Below are 24,517 nucleotides of genomic sequence, written 5' to 3'. Positions count from 1 at the left end.
GCATATTATATAATTCTATTAAATAAAATGTCTCGAATAGGCAAAGCCATAGAGAAAGAAGTAGATTAGTAGTTGCCAGGGACTGGGAGGGTTGGAGAGAGAAGTGGGGACTGACTGCTAATGGGTATGGGGTTTCTTTTTGGGGTGATGAAGATGTTCAGAAAACGACTGTAGTGATGGTTGCACAACTGCAAATATGCTAAAAACCATTGAACTGTATACTTTAAATGGATGAATTTTATGGTATGTGAATAGTATGTCAAAAGCCATATAAGTATAATGACTTTATTAAAGCAGACACTTTTTAAGTCGACTTTGTCAAAGTATAATTTACATACAGTAAAAGATACATTTTCAGTATACAGTTTGATGAGTTTTGATAAATATTTACACCTGGGTAGCCAGCACCTCAGTCCATTTCCATCACCCTAGAATGTTCCTTTGTGTTCTCTTTGGAGTCAACCCCTACTCCTGCCTCTGCCCCAAGGCAATCATTGATCTGATTTCTATAACTATACTACACTATACTATTCTATTACTAAACTATTAGTATAGTTTCAAACTAACATCTTAAGTAAAGTTTTAATAAATTACAGTATTTATGTAGACTAGTTTATGTGAAGTGTGTATGTTTAGAAGAAAAATACTATTATAAGAAACTTCTTGAAATAAGAGTATGAAGTACATACTAATATATGAATCAGATTCAGGGGTTTATCTTTTTGCCTCTACATAAAAGTATTGGGAAAGAAAGTTGAATGCAGTCATTAGAAGATCTGGTCTAAGAAGCTCTAGTATGGTGATTCTTTTATAGAACTTTTGTTTTTGACCTTAATAAACTACACAGAAAAGACAAATAAATGAACTCATTACCTTTAGTATTCTTGCTAAAATAGTGTCTCACCATTGTTATTTTTTGTTTTGTAGCCAAGTAAAAATGGCCCTAATGGATAAAAGTATAATTGAACCGAATTACTAGCATCAAGGAATAAGGTTAACATTTGTATTACAATGAGAGAGATGCACTGTGAATACTGGAAATGTGATCTTGTTTTATGTTATAAAATATATAACCCATGTTGATTTACCGGTGCATTATTAAACTTAGAAAAGATATACCTTTTAATCTTATAAAAAGATGTACCTTTTAATCAGTGTAAATGTAAGCATTACATCTTATATGATGACTTTTTCACTGAGGCATAAGTGTTTTTCTAGTCATAATAGGTTACTTATATTGAGTGCCACCTCTGAGCCAGGCACCAAGCTTGGTGATTTACATACATTATTTCTAAATCCTCACAACTCTTAAGATCATTAAAGAAGTATCATCATAAAAATGATGAAACGGAGGCTAGAGTAATATTTGTAATTAGATGACATAGCCAGTTAGTGATGGAATTGGAGTTTTTAGAGGGGGAAATCTTGGTCATATATGTGAAAATCAAACTTTGAAGCCTAGAAGAGAATAGTTGTTTATAAGTGGAGGTAAGAAAGGATTTAAATAAGATAGACAAATCTCCACCTATAAAGGACATAATTAATAAATTTGACTACTTTACAGTTAAAAACATGTTAAAAAACACAATAACAATGGCTAATGTTTATTGAATGCTTACTATGCACTAGTACAGTGCTGTATGTTGTTTACGGGTACTTAAGTGTGTAGTAAATATATAAAGACCTGTAAGGGAATGATATAGAAATAATGCATATCCACTTGGCAGTTGCCTCTGGAGAAGAAGGGAGGAGGATTTTAGCTGTATCTGTAGTGTGATAGTAAAGTCATGTGTAAAGTCATGTGGTTAAGAGTGTAGCCTCTACCACGTCCTAGTTTGTGTAACCCAGAGCAAGTTTCTTAATCTCTCTCAGTTTCCTCATCTGAAAATGAGCATGCTAATAGTACCTCCTGAAGGGTTGTGAGGATCAAATGAGTTAATACATTTAAAGCAGTTAGAATAGTGCCTGACAAATATAAAAGGCTCAATAAATAATATAGCTATTATTGTTTTAGGGCAGCAAGAGATTGAAGCAAATATGGCAAAATGTTAACATCTGTTAAGTCTTTTTTTTGCTGTATACTACTATGTATGTTTGCAATGTATGTTTGCATAATTTTTTTAAAAATTTAACTTTAAAGTTTTGATCATAATGAGTGTTTCATGTCTTCATTGTGACAAAGAAGCCAAGGAAGCAAATGTTGGATAGTGTGTCTCAGAGGAGCATGGCCCCTCAAACTTTATGTTCATGTTCTCTTTTTAGATAAATTCTTGCGTGCCTTATCGGGCTTACCAGCTTGTTGGCCAACAGCCAGTGCTGCTCACATAAACAAAATCTAGTGTCCTCTAGAAGCAGTCTTGGTGTTTCTGCTCTAGAGGATGGAATTAAACCAGCAGAAACCTGACTCGTCCTGTTTATGCCAAGGTAGTGCAATATCCAATAATCAACAAACACAGGGGAGTCATCAGAGATACTGCACCAAAGAGAGTATAGGTAAACAGTGAAATGTGACTAAATACTTGTAATTGTAAGCCATTAATGGTCTGTATAGTTAAAGCAACCAGAGAAAACAAATTCCAGAAGTCTCCCCATCTGCCATTCTGAGAGTGAGAAAAGTGGGGAAATTGAAGTTTTTAAGGAATCCGTAAGTGTGGACACTGAAGTAAGGTTAACATCCATGGAAAAGAGAAATAGGTTGGGTTGCTCTTTGGTATAGGAAGAGAATAGAATCAGTAAGAGAAACTGTCTACTTAGCCAGCCCTGTTGGTCATCTTTAGTGTTTAGATTGCAAAATGACATCTGTGGCCACGTGACATTAATATCGTTGGTATTTTTGTTAAGGCAGCTAAGAATGGAGCAACAGGCGTGGAGTTGGACCTTGAGTTTACTTCTGATGGGATTCCTGTCTTAATGCACGATAGCACAGTAGATAGGACAACTGATGGCACCGGTCGATTGTGTGATTTGACATTTGAACAAATTAGGAAGCTTAATCCTGCAGCAAATCACAGATTAAGGTAAGTGGTGTATTGTCACCTAAACATATCTTTCAACTTGTGTTGGAGATCACAGAAAGACACTGGCACCTTCTAATTACATCTTCTGCTCCAGAAGAGTTGTTTTGTTGTGTTTTGTTTTCAGCTATATACAGGTTTCCCAAGTAATGGGCAGGTGCCAGGAACAACAGAAATATGGCATGAATGTTTTTCATCTTTTCCCACTGAGGCCAAATTTGGCTTCAGAATTATTCTCAAGACAGTACTCTAACGTGACAATTACTTTGTACTGTCATATAAATTTATATATGTATGTGTGGGGTGTGTGTGTGTGTATGTATATCAGAGCTAATCATATAAGATGTTCCAGAAGAAAAGGGTTCTATGATCAAATAAGATCAAACACTATACTTTAGATGTTCCCCTTGGGGATAAACAGTTCACATTAATCAATTCTTGCCTTTAACTTAATGTTTCTCAAATGTATATGACCACAGAACCCACGCCCTTCCCACCATTAACAACTATAAACACCTTGGAATTGGTATCTGGGTAATATACTTTGGAATGTGGTTATTTAAATCCCTCTCCTCTTGTCTTTGTAATACCGAAAAATGTGTTCTTACTGTAATTCATGTCGTATCAATTCTCTGGTCAATTTATTTGACCCAGTGATTAAACTGTAGTCCTCCCTAAAAGATGATTCAGACTTTATTTTCCTAGGAACTGAAAGAAATTAAAAGTCAGCCAAAGGAAGTCATACTTTAGAAAGAATATTGATAACACTTGAAAGGTCTGAGTCCAAGCTGCTGGAATTACTCTCTGCTGTTACAGATATTTCATTGCTCAGCTGTAGGCAAGGGGAAGGCTGGTTTTAATATTACAGTGACATTGTAGCTAATAAGATGTCAAATTCAAAGTCAACACTTAATGCAAAAAATGCTCAGGGTCAGCATCACCCTTAAAATACTTGAAGAAGGCATGGTATTGGAGCCAATATGCATCTTAATGTCTTTAACCCAAGCAGTCTTTGTTCCATAGTTGAAAGGTTGCATTTTCTTTGCTTAAATACCAAATAATTGGCTTGTGTTTAGAGACCATGTTGTTGGAAAAGAAGGAAAAATTTCTCTCAGTGGGGTAAAATGCTCATCCTGAGAGGGGAGCATGGCAACTAAGACTAGCCAGAGGAATAGCAAATTCATGTCTCTGATTCCCAGGGAATAGTCACTGAATAGAGTGGCTGGCAGAATTTGCTGTACTATTTATCTTTATCTTTTTTAAAACCAAGATCTTAGAGTTGAATTAATACCGTTGAATTAGCATAAGTTAAGTCATGTAGAGTGAAATTTTGTTATTTGAGAAAAGCTGATTTCTTATGGGTCAGGCACTTAACTTTCCTTTTCTTTTTCAGAAACTTATGTATTAGAAAATTATTTATTTTAACCAGTTGCACTTAAATGCACAACCATACAGTTAACAGATGTATATATAGCTAGGAATTTCTCCTGCATAAGGTTCTATTAGGGAAAGTACAATCTTAAGTCTCTGAGTTCTCCAAAGATGGCATATACTCTGCCCTTTAGTGAGTAGAGTTACTAATTATATTATAAATCCAGTGACTGCCTAAAAAATAAATGATTTTTGTTGTTGCTGTTTTGTGGCCAAGAATATCTTTAATTTGGTTTAAGAACATATTATCCTTGGATGTTGGTATGGTTGGAGAAAGGAAGTTGGGGAAAACACTCTTTTCCTTTGGTTGGGAGACATTTTTCAAATGTCTGTTTCACTAAACTTTTATCTTTTCCTTGTTCCTACAATGTACTATTCCTTTTCCCTCTCTTATAGGAATGATTTCCCTGATGAAAAGATTCCTACCCTGAGAGAAGCTGTTGCAGAGTGCCTAGACCATAACCTCACAATCTTCTTTGATGTCAAAGGCCATGCAAATATGGTACAGTTTATACCATAAACTTTACCACTTTGGAAAAGACAGCTTTATTTAAGTGCTAGTTTGTTCCAAAATTAACTATATATTTTATTTTTTATATTCTTAAATTATTTTTACAAATTATATTTGCTTAATGGAAGTTTACAGTGCAAAAATCCACATCTTCAAGGAAACAGTAAATTATGGAACCTTTTTAACCTTTTAACCTTTGATGGAACCATTTAACAATTCCCAGTATTCAACAATTAGCACAGAATAGAAGAGTCAGGTTTCTTTTATTTGCATAAAACATTTACAAAAGATATTAAATAAACAGTAAAGAGGCACTTCTTGAACAGACCATTTAAGTAACCTCATAAAAAGGGCTCCAGGAGTTGGATACAAGACCAGTTACATCTGGCTGATAAGAGTCTTAGACAACTCTGGACTGAATTTAAAGAAAACGCCTATATTTAAAGCTTCTGATAGCTAAGAGGATATTTGTCTTCTATAAGGATTTATTCCTTTTGTATGATTTCTATCCCTTATGTATAGTTTTGTTATTCTATGACTTGAGTAGTTATACTTTTATTTATTATAATTTCTTAAAATATGTATTACATTCTTAAATAAAATTTTGCTTAAATTTTAGAGCATTTACTCATAAAAACACATTATTGCAGTGGAAATCAATGGTAAAATATGGTTCAGATTACATTTGTTCTCATAACCAGCTTTTCAAGTACGAATACATTTTTCAAGTACAAATGTAGTTGTACAGCTTGGGTATTTTCCCCCAGCAATAATTATAATCAGTAATGGCCATCTACTGATGGAGAGTTCTGATGATACCAACTTTTTTTTTAATTAGCCCAGGATATTGTTGAAACCAGTTGTTAAAACCTGAAATATGAGCCTCTAACTTAAGTACAATAAACTCCCATTTTTGAAGAAAGAGGAGAATGGTGCTCTGGCTAATTTATTATTCTGGTAAACTGATAGTTCTGTATGTCTAGGTTTTCCAGTCAGTCTGCATCAGAATCACCAGGAATACAGATTCCTAGGCCATTCCACCCAGAGATTAAATCTTAAAAATGGCCAGGGTCATGGGGTCAAGTAACAAGATTTTTAATGAGCACCTCGGGTTTTATTGAGGATAACAGCCCATGTTTGGGAACCCTGATAGGCCCTACATTTTACACATGGTGTACTGATCTTCATGATTATTTTCTTAGAATAAAGAGGGGTGAGGGAGGGGAAGAAATTTTTTTTCTTTTCCAGCTATTTGAGCTTTCTGGTTGGGTGTTCACAGATGGTTTGGGAAGCATTGGGCAGAACACAGTGATCTAATTCACCAAAATGGGAGCATAGGGACTTCCCTGGTGGCACAGTGGTTAGGAATCCGCCTGTCAATGCAGGGGACACGGGTTTGAGATCTAGTCTAAGAAGATCCCACATGCCACGGAACAACTAAGCCCATGCACCACAACTACTGAGCCTGCGCTCTAGAGCCCACGAGCCACAACTACTGAGCCTGCATGCCACAACTACTGAAGCCCGCACGCCTGGAGCCCATGCTCTGCAACAAAGAGAAGCCACAGCAATAAGAAGCCCGTGCACTGCAATGAAGAGTAGCTCCCACTTGCCGCAACTAGAGAAAGCCCGCGTGCAGCAACGAAAACCCAAAGCAGCCAAAAAATAAATAAATTAATTAATTAATTAACTTTAAAAATGGGAGTATAAAGGAACAAGTGTTGGCATTAAATTGGAGACGGTAGAATACAGGAGCCAAGATCACGGGCTTTGGAGATTGTGATTAAACTCTCACCTACTACAGTGTAACCTTAACCTTGATAAGCTTCTGTTTCCTTATGGGCAAAATGGGAACAATGTAAGAAATGACCACATAGGATTGTTGTGAGAATCAGATAAAGAATGTAGATGAAGGATCACACATGGTGCATGTTAGTTCACAGCAAGAAAACAACTTCGGCTCTATAGCTCACACTCTGTCATATTAGTGAAGGGAAGCATGACATGAATAATTTCTGTGTTCTTTTTTATTTTGGGGAATGCATTTAGTTGCTTATATTTGGTTATAGGTTATGTGTGACTTTCCAAAAATTAGGGGTACTTCAAGAATTATGATGTAGCAACATTACATTCCACCTAACGTCTGGTCATCTCTGTTGTTAGCTGCTACTGTGGCTCAGTGGCCAAATCTGTTAATTCACTAGAGGTTACAAAATATCAGTATTTTAATTCTACCATTTCTTCTTCATTTGGTAGCTGGTCTACTGCAAAAAGAAACCTCTGCTCTTCTTGGGAAGAGTTGGGAGACTCTTCCCAGTTTCTCCCTTGTCCCATGGCTTCTCCCTCCGTGTTGATGATGGATGACGTTTCCTCTCAGTCGCCTAGACAGAGAAAATCTACCCTTTCTAGTTTGCAGACTGGTTGACTCCCACTTCAGCTAGGAAAGGCAGAGGGAGATAGAGTTGTGGGTATAAAAGGACCTTTCCTAGTGGCTAAACTAGAGTATAAGGAAAAGATTTTAAAATTTTGCTTCCAACCTCCACTGGCCTGTAGTCTGCCATACTTTTCCAAAGTATGACAAAAGGAGGTGAGCCTCTCAACAAAGTAGTAAAGCAGCAGTACCCCAGCTTCTTCCTTATCTGCTGATGTGAGTTTAAAATGCATCCTAGTGGATAATGCAACCTACCAATACTCCTTTGAACACCCCCATATATTAGTAAACTTCTGATTTACTTAATAGAGTTGTACTTATATATAGTAGTTACTGGTTGGGACTACATTTTTTTTTTTAAGTGTTTTTTATAAATTTATTTATTTATTTATTTATTTTTGTGGCTGTGTTGGGTCTTTGTTCCTCTGCGAGGGCTTTCTCTAGTTGCGGCGAGCGGGGGCCACTCTTCATCGCGGTGCGCGGGCCTCTCACTATCGCGGCCTCTCTTGTTGCGGAGCACAGGCTCCAGACGCTCAGGCTCAGTAGTTGTGGCTCATGGGCCTAGTTGCTCCGCGGCATGTGGGATCCTCCCAGACCAGGGCTCGATCCCGTGTCCCCTGCATTGGCAGGCAGATTCTCAACCACTGTGCCACCAGGGAAGCCTGGGACTACATTTTAATAGATTTTAAATACATGAATCTCTTTTACAGGCTACTGATGCTCTAAAGAAAGTATATATGGAGTTTCCTCACCTGTACAATAATAGTATTGTCTGCTCTTTCTTGCCAGAAGTTATCTATAAGGTAAAATTCTGGATTTTTGTTGTATATAATATTATGTTAGTTGGTGGTAATAATAGCAGTGAGCTAAATAAGCATAAGATAGATGCCTGTTAAATTGAACTGAATCAATTAAGAAACTTCTCTCTTTTTTTTTTGAATTTTATTATTATTTTTTATACAGCAGGTTCTTATTAGTTATCTATTTTATACATATTAGTGTATAGATGTCAATCCCAATCTCCCAATTCATCCCACCACCACCACCACGCCGCACCCCGCCCCCTTTCCCCCCTTGGTGTCCATACGTTTGTTCTCTATATCTGTGAAGAGACTCCTCTTTTAAATTAACAAAAATTCAGGAAGAGGAAGGTACTCGTACCCCATTTTAAAATACCATGATTCCTTTTTAGCTCCTTCTTTCATGTTGTTTATAGGCTCATTCACATTACTTTGGTAACATTCTCAGAACAGAATGAATTATATATTTCTATGTCTCACTAAGTAACAGCAGAATATACCTTTTTAAAAAATAAGTCTTATAGTGAATTTAAAATATGCATAATTTGAAATATGCAAATATATAGATACTACAGCAAGCCCTCCTTTAACCATAATCTAGCTTGTTTCATCCATAACCCCATTTATCCCCAGGGTTATTTTTTTTTTAATAGATCTTTATTGGAGTATAATTGCTTCACAATACTATGTTAGTTTCTGTTGCACAACAAAGCGAATCAGCCATATGCATACACATGTCCCCATATCCGCTCCCTCTTGAGCCTCCCTCCCATCCTCCCTATCCCACCCCTCTAGGCCATCTCAAAACACCAAGGCAGTCTCCCTGTGCTATGCTGCTGCTTCCCACCAGCCAACTATTTTACATTCGGTAGTGTATATACGTCAATGCTACTCTCACTTCACCCCAGCTTCGCCCTCCCACCCCATGTCCTCAAGTCCATTCTCTATATCTACCTCTTTATTCCTGTCCTGCAACTAGGTTCATCAGTATTTTTTTTTTTTTGAATTCCATGTATGTGCGTTGGCATACGGTATTTGTTCTTCTCTTTCTGATTTATTCACTCTGTATGACAGACTCTAGGTCCATCCACCTCACTACAAATAACTCAATTTCGTTTCTTTTTTATGGCTGAGTAATATTGCATTGTATATATGTGCCACATCTTCTTTATCCATTCATCTGTCGATGGACATTTAGGTTAGTTCCATGTCCTGGCTATTGTAAACAGTGCTGCAATGAACATTGTGGTACATGTCTCTTTTTTTTTTTATTTATTTTTGGCTGTGTCGGGTCTTTGTTTCTGTGCGAGGGCTTTCTCTAGTTGCGGCGAGCGGGGGCCACTCTTCATCGCGGTGAGCGGGCCTCTCACTATCGCGGCCTCTCTTGTTGCGGAGCACAGGCTCCAGACGTGCAGGCTCAGTAGTTGTGGCTCACGGGCCCAGTTGCTCCGCAGCATGTGGGATCTTCCCAGACCAGGGCTCGAACCCGTGTCCCCTGCATTGGCAGGCAGATTCTCAACCATTGCGCCACCAGGGAAGCCCCACATGTCTCTTTTTGAATTATGGTTTTCTCAGGGTATATGCCCAGTAGTGGGATTGCTGGGTCATATGGTAGTTCTATTTTTAGTTTTTTAAGAAACCTCCATACTGTTTTCCACGGTGGTTGTATCAATTTACATTCCCACCAACAGTGCAGGAGGGTTCCCTTTTCACCACACCCTTTCCAGCATTTATTGTTTCTAGATTTTTTGATAATGGCCATTCTGACCGGCATGAGGTGAAACCTCATGGTAGTTCTGATTTGCATTTCTCTAATAATTAGTGATGTTGAGCATCTTTTCATGTGCCTCTTGGCCATCTGTATGTCTTCCTTGGTGAAATGTCTATTTAGGTCTTCCGCCCATTTTTTAACTGGATTGTTTGTTCTTTTGATATTGAGCTCCGTGAACTGTTTGTATATTTTGGAGATTAATCCTTTGTTGTTTCATTTGCAAATATTTCCTCCCATTCTGAGGGTTGTCTTTTGTCTTGTTTATGGTTTCCTTTGCTGTGCAAAAGCTTTTAAGTTTAATTAAGTCCCATTTGTTTATTTTTGTTTTTATTTCTGTTACTCTAGGAGATGGGTCAAAAAAGATCTTGCTGGTTTATGTCAAAGAGTGTTTTTCCTTTGTTTTCCTCTAAGTTTTATAGTGTCTGGTCTTACATTTAAGTCTTTAATCCATTTGGAGTTTATTTTTGTGTATGGTATTAGGTAGTGTTCTAATTTCATTCTTTTACATGTAGCTGTCCAGTTTTCCCAGCACCACATATTGAAGAGGCTATCTTTTCTCCATTGTATATTCTTGCTTCCTTTGTCATAAATTAGGTGCCCATATGTGCGTGGGTTTATCTCTGGGCATTCTATCTTACACCATTGATCTATATTTCTGTTTTTGAGCCAGTACCATACTGTCTTGATTACTGTAGCTTTGTGGTATAGTTTGAAGTCGGGGAACCTGATTCCTCCAACTCCGTTTTTCTTTCTCAAGATTGCTTTGGCTATTCGGCTATTCCTTTGGCTATTTGTCTTTTGTGTTTCCATACGAATTGTAAAATTTTTTGTTCTAATTCGTGAAGAATGCCATTGGTAGTTTGATTGGGATTGCATTGAATCTGTAGATTGCTTTGGATAGTATAGTCATTTTCACAATATTGATTCTTCCAATCCAAGAACATGGTATATTTTTCCATCTAATTATGTCATCTTTGATTTCTTTCATTAGTGTTTTATAGTTTTCTGAGTACAAGTCTTTTGCCTCCTTAGGCAGGTTTATTCCTAGGTATTTTATTCTTTTTGTTGCAATGGTAAATGGAAGTGTTTACTTCATTTCTCTTTCTGATTTTTCATTGTTGGTGTATAGAAATGCCAGAGATTTCTGTGCATTAATTTTGTATCCTGCAACCTTACCAAATTCATTGATTAGTTCTAGTAGTTTTCTGGTGGCATCTTTAGGATTTTCTATGTACAGTATCATGTCATCGGCACACAGTGACAGTTTTACTTCTTCTTTTCCAATTTGTATTCCTTTTATTTCTTTTTCTTCTCTGATTGCTGTGGCTAGGACTTCCAAAACTATGTTGAATAAGCATGGCAAGAGTGGACATCCTTGTCTTGATTCTGATCCTAAAGGAAATGCTTTCAGTTTTTCACCATTGAGTATGATGCTTGCTGTGGGTTTGTCATATACGGCCTTTATTATGATGAGGTAGGTTCCCTCTGTGCCCATTTTCTGGAGAGTTTTTATCATAAATGGGTGTTGAATTTTGTCAAAAGCTTTTTCTGCATCTATTGAGATGATCATATGGTTTTTGTTCCTTAATTTGTTAATGTGGTGTGTCTCATTGATTGATTTGCGTATATTGAAGAATCCTTGCCTCCCTGGGATAAATCCCACTCCACCATGGTGTATGATCCTTTTAATGTGTTGTTGGATTCTGTTTGCTAGTACTTTGTTCATGATATTTGCATCTATGTTCATCAGTGATATTGGGCTATAATATTCTTTTTGTGTGATATCTTTTTCTGGTTTTGGTATCAGGGTGATGGTGGCTTCGTTGAATGAATTTGGGAGTGTTTCTCCCTCTGCAATTTTTTGGAAGTGTTTGAAAAGGATCGGTGTTAGCTCTTCTCTAAATGTTTGATAGAATTCGCTTGTGAAGCCATCTGGTCCTGGACTTTTGTTTGTTGGAAGATTTTTAATTATGGTTTCAATTTCATTACTTTTGATAGGTCTGTTTATATTTTCTAATTCTTCCTGGTTCAGTCTTGGAAGCTTATACCGTTCCAAGAATTTGTCCATTTCTTCGTGGTTGTCCATTTTGTTGGTGTATAGTTGTTTGTAGTAGTCTCTTATAATCCTTTGTATTTCTGCAGTGTCAGTTGTGATTTCTCCTTTTTCATTTCTAATTTTATTGATTTGCGTCCTCTCCCTTTTTTTCTTGATGAGTCTGGCTAAGGGTTTATCAATTTTGTTTATCTTCTCAAAGAACCAGCTCTTAGTTTTATTGATCTTTGCTATTGTTTTCTTCATTTCTATTTCATTTATTCCTGCTTTGATCTTTATGATTTCTTTCCTTCTACTGACTTTGGGTTTTCTTTGTTCTTCTTTCTCTAGTTGTTTTAAGTGTAGGGTTAGATTGTTTATTTGAGATTTTTCTTTTTTCTTGAGGTGAGATTAAATTGCTGTAAACTTCCCTCTTAGAACTGCTTTTGCTGTGTCCCATAGGTTTTGGGTCATCATGTTTTCATTGTCATTTGTTTCTATGTATCTTTTTATTTCTTCTTTGATTTCTTCAGTGATCTCTTGGTTATTTAGTAGTGCACTGTTTAGCCTCCATGTATTTGTATTTTTTACAGTTTTTTTCCTGTAATTGATTTCCAATCTCATAACGTTGTGGTCAGAAAAGATGCTTGATACGATTTCAGTTTTCTTAAATTTTCCAAGGCTTGATTTGTGACCCAAGATGTGATCTATCCTGGAGAATGTTCCATGTGCACTTGAGAAGAAAGTGTATTCTGCCACTTTTGGGTGGAATGTTCTATAAATATCAATTAGATCTATCTGGTCTATTGTTTCATTTAAAGCTTGTGTTTCCTTATTTATTTTCTGTTTGGATGATCTGTCCATTGGTGTAAGTGGGGTGTTAAAAGACCTCCACTATGATTGTGTTACTGTCCATTTCTCCTTTCATGGTTGTTAGCATTTGCCTTATATATTGAGGTGCTCCTATGTTGGGTGCATAAACATGTATAATGGTTATATCTTCTTCTTGGATTGATCCCTTGATCATTATGTGGTGTCGCTCCTTATCTCTTGTAACAGTCTTTATCTTAAAGTCTATTTTATCTGATACGAGTATTGCTACTCCAGCTTTCTTTTGATTTCCATCTGCCTGGAATATCTTTTTCCATCCCTTCACTTTCAGTCTGTATGTATCCCTAGGTCTGAAGTGGTCTCTTGTAGACAGGATATATATGGATCTTGTTTTTGTATCCATTCAGCCAGTCTGTGTCTTTTGGTTGGGGCATTTAATCCATTTTCATTCAAGGTTGTTATCAATATGTATGTTCCTATTACCATTTTCTTAATTGTTTTGGGTTTGTTTTTGTGGGTCTTCTTCTTCTGTTGTGTTTCCTACCTAGAGAAGTTTCTTTAGCATTTGTTGTAAAGCTGGTTTGGTGGTGCTGAATTCTCTTAGCTTTTGCTTGTCTGAAAAGCTTTTGACTTCTCCATCGAATCTGAATGAGATCCTTGCTGGGTAGAGTAACCTTGGTTGTAGGTTTTTCTCTTTCATCACTTTAAGTATATCCTGCTACTCCCTTCTGGCCTGCAGAGTTTCTGTTGAAAAATCAGCTGATAACCTTTTGGGGATTCCTTTGTATGTTATTTTTTGTTTTTCCCTTGCTGCTTTTAATATTTTTCCTTTGAATTTAATTTTTGTTAGTTTGATTAATATGTGTCCTGGTGTGTTTTTCCTCGCGTTTATCCTGTATGGGACTCTCTGTGCTTCCTGGACTTGGGTGACTATTTCCTCTCCCATATTAGGGAATTTTTTGACTATAATCTCTTCAAATATTTTCTCCGACCCTTTCTTTTTCTCTTCTTCTTCTGGGACCCCTATAACTCAAATTTGGTACATTTAGTGTTGTCCCAGAGGTCTCTGAGATTGTCTTCAATTCTTTTCATTCTTTTTTCTTTATTCTGCTCCTTGGCAGTTATTTCCACCTTTTTGTCTTCCAGCTCACTTATTCGTTCTTCTGCCTCAGTTATTCTGTTATTGATTCCTTCTAGTGTATTTTTCATTTCAGTTATTGTGTTGTTCATCTCTGTTTGTTTGTTCTTTAGTTCTTCTAGATCTTTGTTAAACATTTCTTGTATTTTCTCAATCCGTGCCTCCATTCTGAGTTTCTGGATCATCTTTACTATCATTACTCTGAATTCTTTTCCTAGTAGGTTACCTATTTTCTCTTCATTTATTTGGTCTCGTAGGTTTTTACCTTGCTCCTTCATCTGTGACATATTTTTTTGCCGTCTCATTTTTTTTTTCTTTTTTTAATGAGTGGGATTGTATTCCTGTCTTACTGGTTGTTTGGCCTGAGCCTTCCAACACTGGAGTTTGTAGGCTATTGGGTAGAGTTGGGTGTTGGTGCTGAGATGAGGAACTCTGTTAGACCTCACTCTGATGAATATTCCCTGGGGTCTGAGGTTCTCTGTTAGTCCAGTGGTTCGGACTCGGAGCTCCCACTGCAGGAGCTTCAACCCAACCCCGGGCTTGTGAACCAAGATCCTGTGAGCCACGTGGGGGGGGCAAAAAAGAAAAAAAAAGAGAGAACAATAACAAAGTAAAAAATAAAATTAGACTAGGAAACTAACAGATACATTAGAAAGAATATAAAAATAAAAATATAGATGAATCAACAACCGGAAGGTACATCAGTACCACAATGCTAAAAAAGAGGAGGAGGGAAAATAAAAAAAAAAAAAAGGCTGGGAGGAAGGCCTTGGCTGTGGAGAGTAGGACCTAAGCAAGGGTGAGGTTTGGGTGGTGGGCGGGGCCTATGCTCAGGACCCACAGGGCTGGAAAAGGCCCTGGGGGCTGTGGGGGGTGGGGCTTAGGCTCAAGGAACAGAAGGGACCCAGGCGTGCCCCCCACCCCTGGTCTCAGAGGGAAGGGGACCTCACCTGGGAGCCCAGCAGGCTTCCTGGGCTTGAGTGGGTGGGGCAGACGCCCTCCTCTCCTCTCCTGGTCCTCTGGTCTGGGAGGGTCCCTCCCTGCCTCTCCTGATCTCCCTGACCTCCCTCCTATGCCCCCAAGGACCCATGCGGCCTGGAGGGGGCTTTGGAGGTCAGGGGATCAGCTTGGGAGCTCAGCAGGCTCCCCAGCCCGAGTGGGCCGGTCGATCACCCTCCGCTCCTCTCCCCTCCTCCTGGAAGGCCCCTCCTGCCTACCTCTCCTGATCTCCCTGGCCTCAGGGGCGCTGATCCTGTCTGGCCTCCACTTCTCCTCCCCTCTCAGTCCCCCTACATCCTACCGGTTCACTTTGGGGTTCCTTCCGTCTCCTTGGGCGTCAGAGTCCCCCACCAGCAGCTGGCAGGCGCCCTAGTTGTGGGGAGAAGCTAACTCCGCATCTTCCCACACTGCCATCTTGACTCCGCCTCCTCCCCAGGGTTATTTTGAAGCAGATTCCAGACATCATATCATTTTATCCATGAAAATTGCCTTAAGTATCTTTAAAAAGTGATTCCTTTTTTTTTTTTTAACGTAACCACAATACCATTATCCCACCTAAAACCATTAACAAGAAGTCCTTAAGATCATCAAATATCCAATGTATAAATCCCCCTTGTCATGTATTTATTGAAGAAACCAGGTTGTTTTGTAGAGTTTATTTACCGAAGTCTGGATTTTGCTAATTATGCCCTGGTACAATTTAACACATTCATCTCCTCTGTATATTTCCTATAAATTGGTAGTGAGAGCTGAAGGCTTGATTGATTAGGTTCAATTATTCTTGGTAAGATAATTTCTTAGGTAAGGGTCTTCTACCATCAGGGGGTGCATAATGTCAGGTTGTCTCGTCGAGTTGTCAGCAGCTGTTATTGATGCCAGTGGCCAGCTCTGGCAATTTACTAGGAGTTTTATTTTTATTTTTAATATTTATTTATTTATCTATTTATTTGGCTGTGCCAGATCTTTAGTTGCAGCATGTGGGATTGAGTTCCCTGACCAGGGATCGAACCCGGGCCCCCTGCATTGGGAATGCGGAGTCTTAGCCGCTGGACCACCAGGGAAGTCCCTACTAGAGGTTTTAAAGTGTCAATATTCTAAGTCTATCGTTTCTTCTTCGTGTATTAGCTAGATGGAATACTTCTATAAAGAGGATCTCTCATCTACTATTTAGCTACCCAGTAGGCAAATAAATGCTTAATCCTGTCCTTTATTTACCAGTTTCCAAAATAATGAGTTGGTTCTTCAACAGTGACCAACACAGCATGTATTTAAAAATTTGCAGTAAGGGTGGAGCCTGCTGGGATATAAACTGTCATTGAGATGAATAGTGTCCTGGGGCTTCTAGACATTTGGATCAGTGTTTCCCAAACTTCCTTGACCAGAGGCCTTTAAAATGTGTGATACCTTTTCCAGAGGACCATAGAGCACAGACTAAGAGAATTCCATCCATATCCCCCATTTGTCTGTTGCTCTGTCCTCGTCCCTGCCCCCACTTCTCTCCCTTCTCACCCCATTTCCCCGCCCCCCACAACTTTTTTTCAGCCGTTTTCTCTAACAAGGATCAAAAGCTAACCAGCCCATCTTGAAATGATCATGGTTCCATCCTCATTGTGTTCTAATTATCTCTGGCCATAATTTAAATCAATATCCAATTGAAAGTTATTCTTTGTGACATTATTAAAATTTGACCCTGAGGTTATAATGTTCACATTTTAAAGATAGTATTGCAGTTCTTTTAGGATTGTGGAGGAAGTGTTCTCATTTATACTATATATTAAATGCTTTACATTCAACACATTATTTTCTCAAAGGGTTTATGATGGAGTATTTATTTAGTAGACATGGGGGGCAGCATACCTCCTTGTACAGACTGAGTACATTGGCTAAATCTAACGAACAAATGAGAGGTATTGGCCTTAAGATATGATAATTGCTTTATTTTCCAAAATTCCTTTCAGATGAGACAAGCAGATCAGAATGTAGTAACAGCTTTAATTCACAGACCTTGGAGCCTTAGCCATACAGGAGATGGGAAACCACGCTTTGATACTTTCTGGAAACAGTCCATGTTTGTGGCATTGGACATTTTGCTCGATTGGAGTATGCATAATATCTTGTGGTACTTGTGTGGAATTTCAGCTTTCCTCATACAAAAGGATTTTGTATCTCCGTAAGTTGGAAGATTTTTTTTATCTTCTGATACATTTCCTGAATGTTCTTCTTGAAAAGGGAGGATTAACAGTGGACACCTGTATTGGTTCCCACCCACGAAGCCCACCATGCCTTTATTAAGTTGAAATGCCACTAGCTTCTTAGGTGGGAAGAGTTTAGGCATATTTCACTGTTTCCAAAACAAGTTGATCAAATATTCTTGGGTTTTAGTGCATTTTAAAGAAAAAGTAAACGTGCCAAACTATGACGATAGAGACAGAGACAGAGAGATTGTATTTCCTTGTGATTGGCTCCCTTTAAAAACCAACATAGGATCCAGGGCAGAACCACAATGAAGATGTCTTGTGGGCACCTACCTCATCTATCCCAACTTTTCTCCTGCTCCCCTATATATTACAGGCTCTACTCCATTGCTTCCAAGAAACTTTCCATTCCCTAACCTGCTAGCAATCTCTGAATCTTTATTTTGGCAATTTTATAGCTGTGTATTTCAGGTGGTTACAGTTGTAAGTTTCATATTATTTCAGGCATGTGTGCATTCAGTTCAATAAATATTTGTTGTATGCCTGCAGTATTGCAAGGTACTGTATTAAGAAGCTGAGATGCTGTGGTAAAGAAAGAAAGCCACAGTCTGCCCTCATGGAGTTTATAGTCAAGTGGAAGAGATAGATGCTAATCAAATAAAGATCCAATAAACATAAAATTAGAGCTAAGATAAACGCTGTATAAGAGAGAACAGTGCACATATACTGTTTAATTTGTCCTAGTCAAGGGAGTCAGGGAAAACATCCCCAAGGAAGTAACAGCTGAGCTAAGATCTGAAGGGTGCATAGGAAATGAGGGGTTTGGGGGTGCAGGTCCAAGTCAGAGGGGAAGACACGTGCAAAAGTGCTGTGGCAGAAAGGGGCCTGGTTCTTTCAAGGAACTGCAAGAAAAATCAGTACGCACACAGAGTACAGCACAGAAGAGAAAGGGGGAGTGTGGCGTAAGATGAGGCCAAAGAGACAGGTGGGCCTAGGCTAGGTACAGCCTCCGGTAGGGGTTCGGGGTGGGGGGGTCTTCAGCAAGTGGCTGAAGCGTTTAAAGCCACAGCGGCGTGGAGGAGGTGCTCATGCTGGGTTTGGAACACCCTCTGGCTGCAGTGCGGAGGCCAGTTAAGAGGCTCTTTCTGGGGGCTGTCAGTACTCAGTGAACACCATATTTAGTGGCCATTGTAGATTCCTGAGACAATTGGCATTATTCTAACAAGGTTGGTTTTTCCTCTTTCTCCAGGGACTACTTGAAGAAGTGGTCAGCTAAAGGCATTCAGGTTGTTGCTTGGACTGTTAATACTTTCGATGAAAAAAGTTACTATGAATCCCATCTTGGTTCCAGCTATATCACTGACAGCATGTTGGAAGACTGCACACCTCAGTTCTAGGCTTTTCCCCCAGGGAGGAAACACAGGTACAGAAACTGCCTGCTGGCCTCATGGAGGAATATCAATATACCCAAGCCCCTGGGGGATCAAGTGGCTCACACAAGCAGTAGTCGGTTACTGGGTATTTACCTGAACCAGAGCAAAACCCAGTGTTGCCACCTTGCTCCATGGAATGCCTGAGTTCAAAACCGATGCTCTTGAAAGTCTGGGTCTGCAAAAAGGCACAACACTCCTGCCCCGACCTAGCTGAGGCACACACTGAAACCCAGTGAAGATAAGCACAGATTGAATTGTGCAATTTGGGGGTGCAGATGCAAATGCATGGGAAATGCATGATCCCTCAGAGTTGACGTTTTAAAACTTGACACACTTACATAATTTTACTTATTTAAAATATTTGTATCCAGCTATGTTATCAATGTACTGTAGACATCAAACTTGTGACCATACTAATAAAATCATTAAAAGGAGCACTAAGGGAAAACCATGTACCAAGCATCATATCCTAAGACATAAAGAATTTAAGGGAGCTGCAGCTTCCAATCCAGTGGCCAGGGCCCCTGGTGAGACATTGGTGTGAAGCAAAGAAAATGGTAAGGAGGTCTTGATATCAGTCTGAGGGATTGTTTATGGTATCTAGAAATAAGAGCTACAAACCACTAGGGGGCAGAGTTGTACCCTTTCAAGCTGCTCTACAGCAGATGATCACAGAAAATTAGAGCTGGAAGAAACTTCCGGGAACATCTAGGCTTAGCTTCATTTTGCAAATGAGAAAACTAAAATCTGTGGAAGGGAAGGGTCTTCCCAGAAATGACAGCTGTGACATAGAGCCTGATCTCATGATAAAATTTCTTGTTTACTATTTACCAGGAACTTCAGTGGTTTAACATGCATTATTTTAATTAACCCTCACAAAAATCTTACAGAGATATTAATCTCTTTTTACGGATAAGGAAACCGAGGTACTGCAAGGTTAAAGTCACTTACCCAAGGTCTCAAATTCCTTGGTGTAACTGGTATTCAAGTCCAGGTCAGTCGGTTCAGAGAACCACTCACCTTGTCTGCCTTTATAACGTAGAGCCCTTGATTCCCAGCTCTGCTCTTTCCCATGTGAGCTTCCAGGGGTCTTATTGTGAACTTAAGTGGCATCATTTAAAATGAAGTTGAGTCTTCAAAAAATTGCAAAGCTCGCTCTCCCCTCTAGCTGCCCCACACCCCCACCATTCAGCCCTATCTGGCCTTGATCACAGGCCCACAGCTTAGTCATGACCTCCCTCCTGGATCCTCATGGGTCACCAGCCTCACAGGTGTAGCAGCTCGGCCCACCAGCCCACACAGCTGGATGGTGGTGAGAAGCAGACTGATTTTTGCTATAGTTGGTGTTGGCAGGAGGACAATAAATGAGGCTTGGGATGTTTACAAATGAATTTTCTTGAATTTTAAAATTAACAGCAGAACAGAGATTCAGTGAATGGAACAGATATCTAAGCTGCATGACTTCCATTTCACGTTATGACTAGAGTGACAAGAGGAAGAGAAAGGAACCAAAGAAAACATGTGTGGACTGAATTCCCCCTTTGGCTTACCTGCAGAGGCTATACAGCGAATGACAGGGAAGAAATTCTCTTGGGGGCAGCACAGAGTTCACAACATCCCTTCTGTGGTGTGAAGACCTTTTGAGAGCCAGAAGTTCTCTGTCTCTTGACCTTTGTCCCAAATCCGTATTGCACTTGACTCAGCCAGGCCCAATTAAGGATTGAGATCCTATGCTAAGGTGGTCGTGGGCCTTGAAGAATGGAGAATTCAGATGAAGAAAGAAGGTGTTAATTACTTACTTGGAAGGTATAGTAACGGGGTTAACAACAGGATATTTTTTTTTGCTGCATTGGGTCTTCTTTGCTGCGCGCGGGCTTTCTCTAGTTGCGGCGAGGTGGGGCTACTCTTTGTTGCGGTGGGCAGGCTTCTCATTGTGCTGGCTTCTCTTGTTGCGGAGCATAGGCTCTAGGTGCTCGGGTTTCAGTAGTTGCAGCCCACAGGCTCAGTAGTTGTGGCTCGCGGGCTCTAGAGTGCAGGCTCAGTAGTTGTGGCGCACGGGCTTAGTTGTTCCGTGGCATGTGGGATCTTCCCGGACCGTGGCTCGAACCCGTGTCCCCTGCATTGGCAGGAGGATTCTTAACCACTGCGCCACCAGGGAAGTCCCAACAACAGGATTTGACATCAGAAAAAGTTAAATCTGAATTCCTAATCTCTAGCTGTATGACCTTGGGCAAGTCATATAGCTAGTGTCTTGAACTCATCTCTAAAATAGGGGCAGTATTAGTACCACGGCAGGGGTAGTTGTGATTAAAGGAAAGAGTGCATGTAAAATGCTTGTTAATAACTAAGATTTATGGACTGCCTACCATGTACTGGACACTGTTTCAAATGCTTTCTGTGTGTTTACTCTGCTACAACACCATGAGGTCAAGGTACCATTATAATCCCATTTTACAGTGAAGAAAACCAAAGCCCAAGGAAGTTAAGTAACTTACCTAAAGTCACACGACAGTAATAGGATAAGGATTCAGGCCCAGATTATATAGTTTCAGAGCCCGCACTCTAAACGCAGGCTTATCACCCTTTGTGGCCCTTAGCAAGGGCTCAGCCATGAGAAGCCTTCCCAGCACTCCTTACAGTGCCTGTCACAGTAGACAGTAAAAGTTGGAAGAATGAGTTGTGGGATATCCAAGGGGAAGGTTCCTTGAGGAACCTGGATATAGACCTAGAGTGAGGGAAGGATTTGGGAGTGTAATGATTCAGTAGCATCGACAAATGAGCCATCCAAAGATAGCATTCTTTCCAAGACAGTCAATAGGGATAAAAATCACATCCTCTGCTGTTCATTGGACCGCCCCTGTGTTCTCAGAGTGGTGGAGACAGATAACCTGGAAGGGCTGCCTGAAAAGGCTTGAGAAACCCACTGCTTACTCATTTTCTTATTTGGAGATGAGTGTGCAATCTTGTCTTGACAAGAATTTCACTAAGACATAAATACTCTTTATGAGACAAGAATTTCTACATGACACCATTTCCTGAAGTGGGAATAATGCGTCAACAGGACAGTCAACCACAGCTTTGAGGACAAGGCAGGGTGGAAGTTAATGAAATGTTCCAGACATCCACTCAAACCTTAGCATGGAGTGACGGTTACTGCAGGGCAAAGTTACTTGATTTCTTTGATCAGAAGTACTGAAGATTAATGACCTGTGTGTTCTTTTATCAAACTTTAAATTATGCTCAAAATCTGACAGCAGGACACCAAGTGTTAAGAAGAGAATGGATATCAGCTGGGCAGAGGGTTCTCAAAGAATGCTGTCCTTTGAGACTGAAAGGGGTTCCTGGGCCCAATTCTAGTGTGTTCTGTGTGTGGAGGCTTCCTCACATCAACAACAAGCAATTCTCAGTCGCGGGCAGGGTCCTTCAGAATCCAGCTCAGTTCTGACACTATCTACCCAGAGATAGAATCAGATGCCATGGGTAAAGGGCTCAGTCCCAGACGACCACCCTCCAGATGCCAGCTGCGAGCACAGGTTGTTACCTGCACTTGTGACTGACTGGCTATAAATCAGATATTCTTCCCACAATCCCCTCCTCAGGTTTGATTAATTTGCTAGAACGGCTCACAGAACTCAGGAAAACCCATTTACTCACTAGATCACCGATTTATTATGGAAGGCTATTAAAGGATACAAATCCACAGCCAGATGAAGACATACGTTGGGCGAGGTCCTACGCAAAGGAGCTTCAGTCCTCCTGGAGCTTGGGGCCAGGCATGGGGGCACACAGAAGTGTTCTGTTTCCCCCACATGGAAGCTCTCCAAAAAGAAGGGCAAAAAGCTGTCCTTTTGGGTTTTTAAGATGACTTCATTACATAGTTATGTTTGACTAAATCACTGGCCAATGGCGATTGATTCAACCTCAAGCCCCTATCCCCTCCCCAGAAATCAAGGGGGTAGGAGTGAAAGTTCCAACCCTCTAATCACGTGGTTGGCTCCATTGACATCCAGGCCCCCAACCTTAGGTGCTTTCCAGAAGTCACCTCATTCTCAGAGCAAAAAGACACTTTTATCACTCAACGCTTAGGAAATTCCAAGGGTTTGGGGAGCTTTGAGCCAGGAACTGTAGACAAAGGCCAAATATATATGAGACCTATATTTCGGTCACCTGAAAGACCAAATATGTATTTCTTATAAATCACAATATCGTGAAGACAGTTATTCAACATCAGCATAAGGGGGAACTTGCTAGAAATGCAAATTTTTTTTTTAAATGGATTCTTTTTTTTTTTTTTAATTTATTTATAGCTGTGTTGGGTCTTCGTTTCTGTGTGAGGGCTTTCTCTCGTTGCGGTGAGCGGGGGCCACTCTTCATCACGGTGCGCGGGCCTCTCACTATCGCGGACTCTCTTGTTGCGGAGCACAGGCTCCAGACGCGCAGGCTCAGCAATTGTGGCTCACGGGCCTAGTCGCTCCGCGGCATGTGGGATCTTCCCGGACCAGGGCTCGAACCCGTGTCCCCTGCATTGGCAGGCAGATTCTCAACCACTGCGCCACCAGGGAAACCCTAGAAATGCAAATTCTTAGAACCCATTCCAGAGATAATGAATCTGAAACTCTGGGTCAGGCTCAGGACCTGTGTTTTAACAAGCCCTCTAGTTGGTTCTGATCTTTGCTCAAGTCTCAATTCTGCCACTCACTAGCTATGAGACCTCAGACAAATCACTTAATCTGTGCGTGCCTAAGTTTCCATCTGTCAAATGGAGATCATAATACTTGCACCAATTGTCTTATAGCAATAATGTTATGAGATTCAAATGAGGGGAAAAAAAGTGAATGTGTTTTGAAAAATGTATTAACAGTATAATACTGTTGTTATGAAGACAAAATAAAACAAATTTTGGAGGAGCCCTAAAACCATTCTACTCACGGTGTGGTCCTCAGACCCACAGCACTAGATAGAAATGCAGACTCTCGGACCTCATCCCTGAACTCACAAATTAGAATAGTAGAATCTGCTTTTTTTTTTTTTTTTTTTTGCCGCAAAGCACGGCAGGTGGGATCTCAGTTCCTGCACCAGGGATAGAACCCAGGACCCCAGCAGTGAGAGTGCTGAGTCCTAACCACTGTACTGCCAGGGAATTCCCTAGCACCTGCTTTATGACAAGATCCCCAGGTGATGGAAGTGGAGAAAGCGCTGTGCGGATCAGAACACCACGCAAGTGTAAGGCATTTACTCTTTATCAGGCAGGTGCAGTCATGAGCAAAGTAGAGGGCCCCTCTGCTCCACACCTGAGCTCCTCCCAATGGTCTGTCTCACCGTCGATCAGACACATAAATGCTATGAAAAAGTTCCCACTGTGAGAACTTAGGGAGGTACCATTAAGTGCTACCTTACTGCGCTTCCCTGGTGGCGCAGTGGGTGGGAATCTGCCTGCCAATGCAGGGGACACGGGTTCGAGCCCTGGCCCGGGAAGATTCCCCCATGCTGCGGAGCAACTAAGCCCGTGTGCCACAACTACTGAGCCTGCGCTCTAGAGCCCGTACTCTGCAACAAGAGAAGCCACGACAGTGAGAAGCCTGTGCACCACTCGCTGCAACTAGAGAAAGCCCGCGCACAGAACAAAGACCCAACACCGCCAAAAATAAAAACAAATAAATAAATTTATTTTTTTTAAAAAGTGCTACCTTACTGAGAGACAGTTCCTATTAATGAGCTTAATTCTTACCATCTGTCCCCAATTCAAAGGTTATAAAAACATGTCAGTCATATGATGTTTTTATAATCCTTTTATAATTGAACTTCACACAAAATCATCTCATTGCCCTATAAAAAATGAATTGGGCCCTTCACTGCGGCCACTTAAAGAATCAGATCCTGCAGAAATTCAAGAGAGGCTATCCTTTTTAAATACTTAAAACACCTGTCCAG

At 40.2% G+C, this 24,517-nt stretch overlaps 1 protein-coding gene across 6 annotated transcripts in view; it reads left to right on the top strand.

Moving 5' to 3' along the window:
• Window positions 1–24,517, top strand: part of GDE1 (glycerophosphodiester phosphodiesterase 1) — a 34,109-nt gene that overhangs the window by 4,080 nt on the left and 5,512 nt on the right. The window contains exons 2-7 of one of the 6 annotated variants that reach the window (XR_009497455.1): window positions 2,842–3,017; window positions 4,842–4,947; window positions 8,098–8,190; window positions 16,917–17,128; window positions 18,403–18,576; window positions 20,003–20,392. Coding sequence is in view for 5 of the 6 variants with exons in the window: in XM_059895781.1 (XP_059751764.1) it covers window positions 2,842–3,017; window positions 4,842–4,947; window positions 8,098–8,190; window positions 16,917–17,128; window positions 18,403–18,550 (735 nt within the window). In the remaining variant the exon portion in view is untranslated. Of the gene's footprint in view, window positions 1–2,841; window positions 3,018–4,841; window positions 4,948–8,097; window positions 8,191–16,916; window positions 17,129–18,402; window positions 19,021–20,002; window positions 22,890–24,517 lie in introns of those variants that run through there. The other 5 variants (XM_059895781.1, XM_059895780.1, XM_059895778.1 and 2 more) reach the window with 5 other exon arrangements.

Source organism: Balaenoptera ricei, chromosome 15 (assembly GCF_028023285.1).
Source record: "Balaenoptera ricei isolate mBalRic1 chromosome 15, mBalRic1.hap2, whole genome shotgun sequence".
In the NCBI taxonomy this organism is placed as follows: Eukaryota; Metazoa; Chordata; class Mammalia; order Artiodactyla; family Balaenopteridae; genus Balaenoptera; species Balaenoptera ricei.
Note: the sequence above shows the minus strand (reverse complement) of the source record. Positions and strands in the feature narration are given on the sequence as shown.